The 14,125-nt window shown below is 42.1% G+C and overlaps 1 protein-coding gene across 1 annotated transcript; it reads left to right on the top strand.

Moving 5' to 3' along the window:
* Positions 1–487: 487 nt before the first annotated feature.
* Positions 488–13,864, top strand: NMUR2 (neuromedin U receptor 2). The gene is made up of 4 exons (XM_066342148.1): positions 488–1,286; positions 7,628–7,712; positions 9,244–9,369; positions 12,275–13,864. The coding sequence occupies exons 1-4, from the start codon at positions 570–572 to the stop codon at positions 12,529–12,531; spliced, it is 1,185 nt and encodes a 394-aa protein (XP_066198245.1). The 5' UTR covers positions 488–569; the 3' UTR covers positions 12,532–13,864.
* The last annotated feature ends 261 nt before the right edge of the window (positions 13,865–14,125 follow it).

The following is a 14,125-nucleotide window of genomic DNA, read 5'->3' as shown; positions in this document are numbered from 1 at the left end:
CAAAACCAAAAAGGCACATCGATCATGCTTTCCCCAGGGAGCCCTGAATTTCCAGAAAAGCAAGATAACTTGAGACATCTATTGATCCCCTGTTTTTGTCATGCTGTACAGATGACAAGGATCAATGGAGATTTGTACTCTTCTGCTCATCACCCTCCAATTTTAATTTGTATTTACAGAGTCCCACAACTTTGCAAAATGCACTGCTCAGAGTGCCCACACCTTAAGTTAGTGTCACCCTCTGTGTTAGCTCTGTTTTGCCAGCTGTTTCCAATTCAGGGAAATGTCTCCCCCCCTCCTCTCCTGCTCCCTGCACGCAAAGGCAGCAAGTCCAACCCAGCTGTCTTCGCATCTGCCTGACACAGGCGCATTGGCCCACGGCCTGTGGAGGGGAGGGGCTTCTGTCTCGGGGGCTCTTCAAAAGAGATCCTTGCGGTAGCACTCACCCTCTCCCGCCTCCTGCTCTTAGTCTGTGCTTTCTTGTCTGCTTTTTCTCTTCCTTTTCTGGCTCATCTTGGGACAGAGGTTCATAGCAGAGGAAGCTCAAGTCTTGGATTTTAATATCAGTGATGGAAAAATATGAGAATCTTTCCTGGATCCCCCAGCAGGAACTGGAAGACCCATTAAAGAAATACCCGAACAGCACCGAGGACTACTTGGCCTTTCTCTGCGGGCCTCAGCGAAGCCACTTCTTCCTCCCAGTGACGGTGGTGTATGCACTGATCTTTGTGGTTGGGGTGGCTGGCAATCTCCTGGTGTGCCTGGTGATTCTGCGGCACCAGACGATGAAGACACCCACCAACTACTACCTCTTCAGCCTGGCTGTCTCGGACCTCCTGGTCCTGCTCCTCGGGATGCCTCTGGAAGTCTACGAGATGTGGCGGAACTATCCCTTCCTGTTTGGGCCTGTGGGCTGCTACTTCAAGACGGCCCTCTTTGAGACTGTGTGCTTCTCCTCCATCCTCAGTGTCACCACGGTCAGCGTGGAGCGCTACGTGGCCATCCTCCACCCTTTCCGCGCCAAGCTGCAGAGCACCCGGCGGAGGGCCCTCCGGGTCCTCGGCGTCGTCTGGGGTTTCTCTGTTCTCTTCTCTCTGCCCAACACCAGCACCCACGGCATCAAACTCCAGTCCTTCCCCAACGGGTCCCAGGTCCCGGGCTCGGCCACCTGCACGATCATCAAGCCCATGTGGATCTACAATTTCATCATCCAGGTCACCTCCTTCCTCTTCTATGTCCTTCCCATGGCAGTCATCAGTATCCTCTATTACCTCATGGGGCTCAGGGTGAGTATGCACGCCGGCTGGTTCAGATCAGCAACTCTTTTCTCACTGACTCAAAGTTTGCTCAGTTAGAATTTTCCTTTAACTTAGCTTCATTATTCTTCCCTCTATATCTGAGCTCTGAAACCTAGGTGTTCCTACAAATCATCTAGAAACCTTACTGTGGGTACCAATGTGCAGGTCCCCTCCCCGGGGGAAATTCTGACTCAGTGGGTCTGAGGTGGAGCCTCATGTTAAATAGCACAGGTGGTCACCCGGAAGAGACTGTTGCACACCCTGTGGTCCAGTCCCTGCCCAGCTCTATTGCCTGCATTGAAGTTTCCCTCTGCACCAACTTGGTCTGAGTAGAACGTAAACTGTCCCTGCCTGTGTTGTACTCCAAGACAAATATGTACACAGTTTTAAAGTTAGACCCTTTACTGTGGTCACCTTGACTGTAGTTGAAATATCATGTTAAAATGAAAAAAAATATATATGGCCTAAGTCAGATCAACTTGTACTTCTTCTCTTGAGAAGGTGGAGATTTAGCGATGGGACGGTAAAAAGAGCACATAAGATAGAGTAGAAGACAGAGTAAGAAAGCTGAGACTAATAGAAAATTATTACTGAGTTTACAACACGTCTTCAATTAGAGGTTTCTTTCCTGGGCTCACAATGGTAAATGATCTCTTTCTTTTTTTTCCTGGATCAAATTAGAAGAGAGAAACTATTTTTGAAGAGGGAAGGAGGGAGTCTATATAATTCCTCTCCTGCTATACTCTGCATCCAAATTCATAGAGACAAAGTCTGACTGTGACAGTTTTATATCCATGTAAGGAGGTGGCTTCTGTAGGAAACAGTCCTGAGACTGTTTAGACTCTCAGGTTTGAATCTCACAAATAATATGCCTCTAGGCAAGCCACACGACTCTCTTCTAGAATTCATTTTCACATTTATAAAATGAAAAGGTCATATCAGATTATCTGTATGGCTTTTTTAGTTCTAACAGTCTGTGATACCTTTAAAAAAAATCTGCTAGCAGGAGCACTGAGTTATAAATGAAAACAAAACAAAGCAGACATCACATTCACAGCCTGTGCTTCAATATAGTTCTGACACCATGTACAGTGTCACAATGAATATACTCTCACATCATTGGTGAATACCTACTGGGCCTAAGGTGAATGGCAAGGATTAAGTAGGAAGAACACATTCTAAGTACACAGATGTCTGAACACAGGAGCAAATTCAATCAGGCAGAGATCTGTGCCAGTCTCCTCCTGAAGAGCTGGTCCCTATATTCCCAGACACATATGTCACCCAGACTGGCTCACAGCTGTGTCTTTAGAATGCCCTGTGCATTTCACTTGGGGGAAAGGACTTCTGTATGATTCCAAATACCATGAGTCCTATGAGAAATCTCCCTCTCAAACTGATCACTACCATCTCATTCAACACCAATTACTTACGTTGGGTCAATTTGGAAGAAGTATTTAACTTTGAGTAAGAAACACACCCCCCCGACCCCCAACCAATTACTTTGAGTTTCATTTTGTTTTTGTTGTCTTGAGCCTACAGCTACCCTGGATCAGGAGCTAAGGGACAGCTCCCACAACAGCTTAGAAACCACCCAACTTTGCTTTGTGAAGGAAATGCAACTTCCAGCATCCTGTTCTCAGGAAGGATGAAGTGTTACCCAAAGGACCCAGGGAGGAAACTCTCTGTTAGAAAGTCACTCCTCGAGGAATTTAAAGTTCTCTAGACTCAAGTCGAGAGATAGGTCCTAGTCAGTGCCGTTGGTTTCAAAGTCTTTGCACATGTTGTACTTTTTGCTATATCTTTGCCTGAAATATTTCTATCATCTACCCCTGCAATCCCTTTTGCCTTTCTAACTCTCATTTACCATTATACTTCTCTCCCACATCCTCAGGGAAGCTTCTCCGATTCCGCAGTTACACCTGGCCCTTGTGTCAGTGCTCCTCGTCCCCAGTGATTTCTCTTCCTTGGATTTATCCTAATTTAAAATTCTCTACTTGGGGGATGCCTTAATATCTTTCTCTCCAACTAGACTGTAAGCTGAATGAATGAATGAATGAATGAATGAAGTTAAACTGTTCCCCCCATTGCTAGACTTGAGCTTCTCTACCTCTAAAATAACAGACTTGGAAACATTCTCTCAAAGGGCCTTTTCAATCTAAGAGATTTTAGAAAGACTTCAGCAACTCTGAGGATTATTAAGCTATTTACTCCCTTGGCAAATCTGAAGTTATGATACACTCTAGGACCCACCGCCTTCAGAAGGCAGTAAACCAAGGACTGATGAAACCCCAGACCAGGGCAGAAGGAGGACAGCTACCCATACACTCAGAGCTGAGCAGTCAGTGCCGCTGCGCAGTCAGGGAACAACTCTCCACTGAGCTGCTCTCCAAATTTCCTATGTGACGGAGATGGAAAATAGACAACCCCAGGGCAAGTTCTTCCCATCTGGGGGGAAGTTCCACGGAAACTCTCACAAACTGCTTGTGTCTCTGGCATGCAACATTAATGCTTGAGTTGAAGAGCATGAACTATAGTAGAATTCAACCGTGCCAAACAAAGTCAGACAGTTTTTGGGGGGCAGAAGGATGACACTGGTTAACATAATTATACAGGCTTCAAGTGCCCAATTCTAAACACATTCCTGTCCACCATATTGTGTATTCAACACTCCCTCCTCCAAGTCAAGTCTTAGACTGACTTTTTTTAAATAAAAAAATGTTCAAATTGCAGAAATATTTACACAAAAGCTATGAGTATGTCTTGATATTCTGAAGCTTAGTCTCCACAAACTATCACAAAAAACAGCTGGTGGAATGATTGTCATGCTATAAACTACTGATCAGGGCAACACATCAACCTGAATGACAGTCACGCCCAGGGACCACTCCTTCACCGTTTACTTTATGCAGTTAAAGGGAGTAGGGTAGGGAGACCTCTGAACTTCTTACACACCAGCCACAATGTCTCTCTCTTCTTTCATAATTTGAATTTTAAAATAAAAGTTTGGTGGTGGGTGGGAATAATTAATGGTTGAATGTCTACTTTTCCAAACATCTGAAGGGAAATAAAATTATTCAAAAATAAAGCAGCATTTAACAGCGTCTAGACAAATTGTTTGCATATTATTCTACTACGTCAACCCCTTCAAATTCTGTGGGAACAATGTGTAACATGCATAAGCATTCAATCTTTCACTCTTTTGTGAGTTGGCTATTTGCATCACTCTTACCTAAGGAGGCTGAAAAGTAAGCAGTGATTAGTATGTTCATGATTTTCTTTTTTTTTTCTTTCATTTTTCTGAAGCTGGAAACAGGGAGAGACAGTCAGACAGACTCCCGCATGTGCCCGACCGGGATCTACCCGGCACGCCCACCAGAGGCGATGCTCTGCCCACCAGGGGGCGATGCTCTGCCCATCCTGGGCGTCGCCATGTTGCGACCAGAGCCACTCTAGCGCCTGGGGCAGAGGCCACAGAGCCATCCCCAGCGCCCGGGCCATCTTTGCTCCAATGGAGCCTTGGCTGCGGGAGGGGAAGAGAGAGACAGAGAGGAAAGCGCGGCGGAGGGGTGGAGAAGCAAATGGGCGCTTCTCCTGTGTGCCCTGGCCGGGAATCGAACCCGGGTCCTCCGCACGCTAATGATTTTCTTTTTGGTGTAAATGATGTTGCATAGGAAGTCTGTTCATAAAATGATTGTGTGAACTGTTTGAGTTATGTTTAAGGAAATTGTTCTTTGGGGTAGAGAATTTCCCCCTGAGAACCAAAGATGTGACTAATAGATCTCAATATCCTTTCATTGTTCTTAATTATGGGCTGAAATTTAAAAAAAAATGGAATGACTATCTTGTAATAATGACAGTTTTTTTAAATGATGTGAAAAAATAGAAACTTTAGTAGATTTCATTGAAGATTAATTAGTAATATTTGTAGTTCTATGCACTGCTCCCACCTTAAACACCGGTGTATTTTTGTTCTCATTGCATCTGTCTGCTGCTTTGTAACAGCACAAGTACTGCTTGTGGGTGAGTGGTATCATGAGAAGGAGAATTTCTAGAAGGGATTCAGGAATCCACATGAGTAGTCTCACATATATAAATAAGTCTATTTCATCAAAATTTGGTTTTGTTATGTCTTTTGAGCAGACGCAGGCCAATAATGTGCTGGGTATCACATGCCAGGCACTCCACCTGCATTCTTTGTTTTACTGTGATACTAATAACATTATGTCACCTTCAGTTTCCTCCCATCTTATTCTAAGAACTGCAACATAGTTTTCCTATTTATTTCCAATTTGTAGGTGACTCTGAAGGGACTTAAATCTCTTACTGTGTGAAGACACAGGCACATGTAGAGAGCACCAATGTAGTCAAGTTAATCACCCAAGTGAATGCCTTCAGGTCGATGTGGACCTGAGAGCTACGTGACTTCTAGAAGCTTCCATGTTTTCAGGGAGACAGGGTATTGATTTGTTGAGCTTTGGAGGCAACTTTTAATGACCCCCTCTTCTAAGTTTTATTTCAGTTGAAATACCTTTTCTAAAATATTCTGTTAAAACACTAACCAGCCCAGGAAGCTCTCTGATTTTCTGAGCAGTCTGTTCCATTGTTACATAGAACCATGCCAATTTCTTCTCTAGTTTGAATTGGAATGCATCTCCTTAAAACTCAATCAATTGATCCTAACTTACCCTAAAACTATATAAAATAAATTGGCCTTGATCTGTTCATCTGGACTTTCTACCTTGCTGATGAGGAAACCCCAACTCAATCTGGCAAAATACAAATGGGGCTATAGACCTGAAAAGTCCAGAGGCAGAGCTGACTCTTGGTGAAGATTATTCCAGTAAAATACAGTGTCATCCTGGCTTAGCTTTATTTCTGTTTCTTTGCTCTTCTTTCTATGATGTTCATTTCAGCCTCAAGATCTTAACCAGTGGCTCATTGGTGGCTCTACCTTGCTCACGGTGGAAAAAAATATATAGCTGTTATAATTCCAGACCTCACATGCAGAGAACAAGAACTGGGGCTCCTTCTGGCAGCCCTAGTAAAAGAGAAATGCAACTTCTCTTCCTAGAAATGCAAGCAAATAGCTGATATCTCATCGGTCCCAATTATCTAATCACTGTGACTGAAGGATAGTAGCTAAGTTATTTAGGGACTGAACCTAGAGTTGGACAATGGGATCAGGCCCATCAAAATTAATGACTAAGAATGAAGAAGACGTAAATTCCTTAAGGGAAAATCAGGACACTATTGGCAAGAAAAGAAGAGAATAAATTCTAGAGACCCAACGGGCAAATACAAACTATACTATTTTCTAGATATGTGACGGTCATTTATCCTGAGTTCTTAAAGCTTCCTTTATCTGGCTGACTATCCCTAGAAACTAAAAAATGTATAACCTAAAGAGAGAAAAAATCCACCACTAGTTGAATGACCTAGATCTTCAGTGTTATGGGAGTTCAGAGGAAGGAGAGAACGACGGGCTACACTGGCCACCAAAATCTTCCAGGAGTAGGTGGGGCCTGAACCAAGCAGGAAAGGTGGCACGTACAGACCGTGTTAACATTTGAAATTTTCAGATGCTACTTAAAGGATCACCACATCTTCCAACAAGGGTATTTTTAACTTCTAAACTCAGAAACGTATATACTCTCATTAGTAATATTAGTAAAGTAGAATTTCCCAAATTGTGCTGCTCCAGATGGTACTAGGTACTCCACTGAAAAGGGTTTGGCGAAGATAATGGTTTGTCAAAGAAGCACTATCCACATTGGTGCTGGAGTGAGAAATGCAAAGTGTGGAAGGTTGGGTGATAAAACTATCCTCTATGAAAAGTCCTAGTGTCCATTAGCATATCAGAGGCTCCAAGAAGACCCACAATGAAGACTATAGACTTCATAAAACAGAAATAATGCCTGTGTTGGTTTTCTACTACCTACACATCACATAGCCGAGGGATTATCTTCTAACAGATATCTAAAAATTATTGAATGAATAAATGAATGGAAAAATCTATCTAACATTTTTTTACTTTATAATTTTACATTTTTCATGGGATACATATTAACATCCTATATATAACAAGGGCTCTACAGAACAGCAGATGATAAAGGGTTGCACTAAACTGACTCAACTGGATCATCTGTCCCTTGAGTTAGATGACCTAGGTCCAACTCTACTTCCAAGTTATTGTTAAATAAGTAATTCTTACATTTATTTTAAGTCTCAGGTTTTGATCTGCAAAATGAGTATTAGAGTTACATTTCTCAAATCTTAACAGAAGGAAAAATGTTTTCTTCTTAACATTTTTTCCCACTTCCCTGCAGCTAAAGAAAGACCAGATCCTTGACGCAGATGAAATGACTGCAAATATTCAAAGACCCTGCAGAAAATCTGTCACCAAAATGCTATGTAAGCCCTCCGTTTTGTGCTTGTTTGCTTGTTTGTATTTATAAAAGCAAATGAGTTGCATTTGATGCTGAGAAAGTACTTCTGGGATCAGGATCAAAATTCTCCTGAAACTTAGGAGCCTGGTCTGGTTTTCTATCTCTTACTCAACTTCCCAGGGCCTGTTTGATATCTATTTCCATTTGTAACACTCAGAACAACATATGAAATTGTATCCAATGTAATACACCACATGGTGTTTGGCAAATCACATCCACTCCCTGAGCTTTGACCATCACTTTCCCCCTCTAAAATAAGCAGGTGCTTTTTAACTTATTTTGTTATGGATTTATTTTAAAAATATAATGAAAGCTGTGAATGCTCCACTCAGAAAATGTACAAATGCACATGCACAGAATGTTCTACAGCCCTTTTCAGGGGACTATGAACCCCCACATACCCTCTCTCAGACTCCATGAGATCTTCTAACTCCAGGTTAAGTACAGCTGTCCAAGAGTACCTCTACGTACTCATTCCACCTATGACATTGCACTATGTTCATATAAAATAGTACACTATTTTGTATAGATAATGCTTAAAATATATGTATGTCCAGGCACTGATCTACACTCTCCTCAAAAAATATTATAAAAATATTTGACCCAGTGCTACCTTATAGGAGGAGATAGTGATGAGATAAAGGAGATTTATGATATACTTTCCAAGTCAAAACCTAAGGCTTGGAAGAAATAAGTGCTCCAGCCATGATGCCGAACCTATGACATGCGTGTCAGCACTGACACGTGTAGCTATTTTCGATGACACGCGGCCACATGTGGCTGCATACCGGAGAAGTATGGGGCCACATGCCAAGAAGAATGTTTCATCCTCAGCTCCTGCACGGCCAGGTGCAGTAACCGAGGATAAAACATTTGCTGTAGTGTAGACACTCTGTACCAGAGGTCTGTAGGCCAAAACAACAGAACTCTGGCACAGAGCGTCTAGTTCTGGGACTTCCGGTTAGGCTGTTTTTCTTGAAGTGACACACCACCTGAGTTATGCTCGGTTTTTTGGCGAATTTTGATACACCAAACTCAAAAGATTGCCCATCACTGTTCTAGAGTAACAAGATAAATTCACACTACTGTATATTGAATAGTTTGTTATTGATCTATGACTTTAAAGAACACCAATTGCTTGAACCCAGCCATTTTATTTACATAACCCGTCTGTGTGGTCCCAACAGTCTCCTTGCAACATAATTTATATTACACATTAGAATGTTTTCATAACAAATTCAATACTATCTTAAATGTTCTGGAAGAAACTTACATTACACAGTAAATCTTGTATAATTATATGGAAAACTGACCCTGAATTCAACACAATTTGTTCTCATATTTAGTATTTATGTAGAGGCTCTTCATGATCTAGTTAGCCTATAAAACTTCTAACTTAACCAAGATGGAGGGGGACATGCTAGAAGGAATGGATACCTCTCCTTGCTTTCTTGCTTTGACTGCGTTTTGCTCTCCCGTTCATCATTCTTTTTCAGTTGTCTTGGTCTTAGTGTTTGCTATCTGTTGGGCCCCCTTCCACATTGATCGGCTCTTCTTCAGCTTTGTGGAGGAGTGGACTGAATCCCTGGCATCCGTGTTCAATCTCATCCACGTGGTATCAGGTAAAACCTTCGCTCTTTCGGTTGCATTACAAGTATCCGGGTAGTTGCAGCTTCCTCATCTTGTTTAGAGCAATAGGTTCTGTCTGGAGAAACTGATTTATCTTGGGGTCCTGCCATACTATGATGGAGACACTTGATTTTTGTTTCATTTAAATAGCAATTAAATATGGTACTGGTCCAAAAGATATACCTCAGATCACTACTTTAGATGCTACTTCATGGAAAACTTCAACTCGAAGCACGATGGTCACAGTGGGAAAATGGTCCAAGGAACGATTTCTTTGATTTTCTTTCCAATGGCTGCATGATTGAATTGGTTATTTTTTTATTAAATATCCATGTTCCTGGAATCCTATACTGTTTTCAGCAATGGTTAGAGCCTCGTGAAAGCCAACCAAGGGGTATTATTCATGGTGTATCAAGGTTTGCCTTTAGGCTACTTTAGTGCTGCTTGTTGAAGATGCCATAGAATATGGTGGAAATGGGGGTGGAGAGGTCACTAAGGCAGAGGACTGGATTGGCATCTCACTTCCACCATTAATATTCTGAAGAATGTGGCTTCCGTTATGCCAGAGTTTTCTTAACTATAAAAAGGGAAATAATGTCTGCTCTGTACAAACCATGGGCTGATGGTCAGAAGCAAATAACATCTTGGCTACTCAAAAGCTTTTGAGCTGTAAAATGCTATATGTCTATGATGACCACAGCAAGGTTGTTAAGTACATATTCTCATCACCATTTTACTGTCAAAGAAATGATTCCACAGGAAAGAAATGGCTTGCCCAAAGCCACACTGCTGGCAAACAGTCAAAACAGGGTTGGTGCCAAATCATCTAACTTCAAGTTCAGAGTTCTTTCCCCTAAAATGGAGCAGAGAATGGCTACATGAATCTCTCTTTCTCAGTCTGTGTGTCTTAGATTCAGACCTTTGGTTCAGACCACTTCTGTCCCTGTGCCTCTGATAGACACCAGTTGGTTCAGAGAGAAAAGATCAAGTCAGTTTGTACAAGTTAAGCTCCAGATGTGCACAGAGCAAAAACAATAGCATTCATATGTATATTGAATACCACATGTATTATTTATTTTCTACACCCTCTTTTTGTACTCAGCAGGCCTTGTATACAGCTTATACCTGGACATTAGAACTTTCTTCCATGTTAAACTATTTATGATTTTAGGCAAAATCTCAACATTATGTGTAGCTCTTGTCTTCATGGTTAATCTGAGACAAAAAAAAAACCAAAACAAAATGGAAGTGTTTAAATAAGTTGGAAAACCCTACAAGATCACATGTGGCTTGACTAGTTGACTATACCTCTTTTCAAATGAATCAAGACAACCATTTTAAGTTTTCCAAATTACAGAATTCATAACATTTGCCTGTTATCATCTCTCCTTCCCCTACAAGAGCAATCAGATGAAACCCTAAATGCTACAGAAAATACCCCCAACCTGCCTTTTGAGCCTCAAGTTATAATATTCCCAGTCGTTGACCATGTATATTCTTGTCAACTGGTTAGAGAGTTCTGCACATTCTACATCGTTCCTGCCTCTGCACAGTTGTCCCTGCTATTCCTTCTACCTCTGGTATTCTCTCCTCTCTTCCCACACTATCTCCTGCTCATTTCAGGCTCTGGCTAGAGTCTGAGCACCCCATTAAAATTTTAAGGACCATCATACTTCTTGGATTTATGTAATTACATGAATTTTCATAGCATAACTGTTGCCATTATATATTTTGCTCTAACAGCTATTATTTGTATTGTCCTATTATTAATTATTGATGTTAGGCAGCAATCTTGCCTCTATAATTCTATTCCAAGTCCTTGGAAAACAAAGTCTAAATCGACTACCGTCTAATGTACCTCAAAATTCCTGACACATAACAAGAGTTCGATCAATATTTATCTAAGGAATGAATTAACAGTCCATAGAAATGTTCTCCTTTTATATTGTTTTTCTTCCCTAGTCTGTGCACAGGGCATACAACATTCTCAATGTTTGAACTAAATAAATGAGGACACTGATGAACATGTTGATGGCGGCACCCGTCACCTACTTTACATTCTCAGCCGCTCTGTGGATAGTATCTCAACTTTATTGTCACAGTAATTCAGGGAGGTGAGTTAGGCTTGTATTATCATTTCCATTTTACAGAGAAAAAAATCAAAGTGCCAATTCTGTCTAAGGTCACAGAATAAGCAAGGGAAAGGTCAGAAACTAAGTCCTCTGATTCTCAACCTTAGGCTCTTCTTGGACTTCGGGGAAATAAAACAGGCTATGGTAAGAAAGAAAGGACACATACCAAACAAAAAAGGGGCAGCGTACAAGGCATTTGGTGGAGAAAATAAATGACAAAATGCAGTTACTTAATAAAGTTGGAAATTAGGTGGGCAGAATCATGGAAGGCAAAAGCTAAATAAGAAAGGGCACTGGGAAGTAGTTCTTTGAAGAGATGTTAAACATACAAGGACTCTTAGCAGGGATGATGCCTTGACTGATTTACCATTCCTTCATTACTTGCAAGTTTCAAAGTTTAGATTTAAGCACAACCCCAAGGAGACGAAAACATCCCTCTTTCCTCTGATGATTAAGCATCTCTCATCAATGCTATGGGAATAGGCCCTTTAATTAAACAAGTGGGGATCAAAGGAAGTTGCAGAGCATCTCAGAGAGATCCCTCACTGGCCCCCGTTTTGCCAAGACTTTAATCTTTCTGTGTTTGATTCCTGCATACACAGGTGGTAGAGTGTTTTGTATTCTCAATTAGAGTCTTGTATGTATTATCACTTCCAAAAGAGGCAATCGCGGGGTCCAAGGCCTCTGGTAAACACCTGTGCTTCTCCCCTGCGTGCCTCTCACTCGGTTTCCCCTGGGCGTGTCTCTTTCATCCAATTGCATCCAGGTGTCTTCTTCTACCTGAGCTCAGCGGTCAACCCCGTGATATATAACCTCCTCTCCCGCCGCTTCCGAGCAGCCTTCCGGAACGTGGTCTCCCCTTCCTGCCAACAGTGGCGCTCCCAGCGTCACCCACGGGGGCCACCTGCCCGGCGGAACATCTTCCTTACGGAATGCCACCTTATAGAGCTGACTGAAGAGGCGGGTCCCCAGTTCCCTTGTCAGTTGTCCATCTACAGCTCTCACCTTCCCACCGCCCTCTGAACTGGACCGACCCCCTGAAAGGAACTCTCAGAGGCTTGACATTCCTCTCTGCCTCCGCACATGTGGCTTTGAGACCTTATAGATACATTTCTAGGGTGTTTTTGAGACCTTATATATACATTACTAGGGTGGGTTTTTTTTTTTAACAATTGTGAAAATTGCTACTTAAATCTGGATCTAAGACCCTCCTGACTCTGGTTCTCTCCCCACTACCCAACAGCCGGAAGCCCCTTCACTAGGTCAGGAAGAGAGTGCGACTGGGAAGCATGGCAGCTGCTCTTGGTATTTCCACTACTGGGGATAAGTTGTCCTGAGACATTCACACTCTGGGTCAGGCCGTCACTCTAACCACTAATTGTTCCCATCAGCCACAGAGAGGACTCACGTAAATATGGCTTTGAAGGGTTCATGCCAGTGCTCCCCCCCCCCCAGCAAATTATTTACCCATTTACCCTACTGCTTCATATTCTGCCATTATAATGGGATTCCTTAGCATCCCGGAGCCTTTCACTTTAAGAGCCCTCCTGACAACATGGGAATGGTCCTTACAAGTATTATTCCCACCGTCCCAATTCCAAGTCATTACCAGTCAGTCATCACCAGGAACAAGATCGGTATGATGCTACTCAGAGAAGCAGGGGATACGGGAGAAGGCTTTGGGGGGAAGGTCACAAGAAACATAAACTATAAACCATACACAAACTTAATTGCTTTCGTCATTTGGTCTAGACTTGGATTTCCAAAGTCTCATTTCATAAATAGACAGGAGTGTGGTCTACTGCGACCTTGATAAGAAGACAAGTCACATGGTAACTACTGGCCCCAAACCCATGCCTTTCAGCTGCTTGGCCCTGTGTTACCTGTAGGTAACACTTTCCACATGTATCATATGGGAAAACCTACTTTCCTGACTCATCTTCCATTATGTTATCTCAAGTAATGTATTCTATTGAAATTGTATTACTTGTTCTTATGAAAATATGTTCCAGTTTTCCCAGCTGCACATATTTTCTTATAGAAAGCCCTCTTTATCCTAATATCCATCTGTTGTTATCCCAACCATCCTTCAATATCCATCTCAATGAGGTACCTCCTTCATGAAACCTTGCTTGATTTAAAGAGATGTATCTGAATTTTCTGTCAGTTTATGTCTCTTAAGCTTTTTCTTCACCCCGCTTTGTCTTTCTGTGATTTATATTCCCACTCTGCCAGAATGTAAATGTATCAAAGGCATGAGGTGCCTTGTGTTCACTTTTGCTGCTGCTGGAACCTTGGCAATATATCGATCACCATGGTGCGTGTTCAATAAATGTGTGGAAAGTGAGTTGATTTCACAAACCAATGTACTGAGCCAAACAATAGCTTCAAAGAGAACCATGTTAAGAACCAGAGGATTCTCAAAACTACAATGAGATACCACCTCACCCCTGTTAGATTAGCTATTATCAACAAGACGGGTAATAGCAAATGTTGGAGAGGCTGCGGAGAAAAGGGAACTCTCATCCACTGTTGGTGGGAATGTAAAGTAGTACAACCATTATGGAGGAAAGTATGGTGGTTCCTCAAAAAACTGCAAATAGAACTACCTTATGAC

Source organism: Saccopteryx leptura, chromosome 6 (genome assembly GCF_036850995.1).
Source record: "Saccopteryx leptura isolate mSacLep1 chromosome 6, mSacLep1_pri_phased_curated, whole genome shotgun sequence".
NCBI lineage: Eukaryota > Metazoa > Chordata > Mammalia > Chiroptera > Emballonuridae > Saccopteryx > Saccopteryx leptura.
The sequence above is the reverse complement of the archived record's forward strand: the minus strand, read 5'-3'. Positions and strand labels throughout refer to the sequence as shown.

Excerpts from the sequence above, each read along its gene's own strand:
- NMUR2 (XM_066342148.1), top strand. The coding sequence starts at position 570 with ATGGAAAAATATGAGAATCTTTCCTGGATCCCCCAGCAGGAACTGGAA. Across the intron at positions 7,713-9,243 it reads ATCTGTCACCAAAATGCTAT|TTGTCTTGGTCTTAGTGTTT; the intron begins GTAAGCCCTCCG and ends ATTCTTTTTCAG. Across the intron at positions 9,370-12,274 it reads TCTCATCCACGTGGTATCAG|GTGTCTTCTTCTACCTGAGC; the intron begins GTAAAACCTTCG and ends AATTGCATCCAG.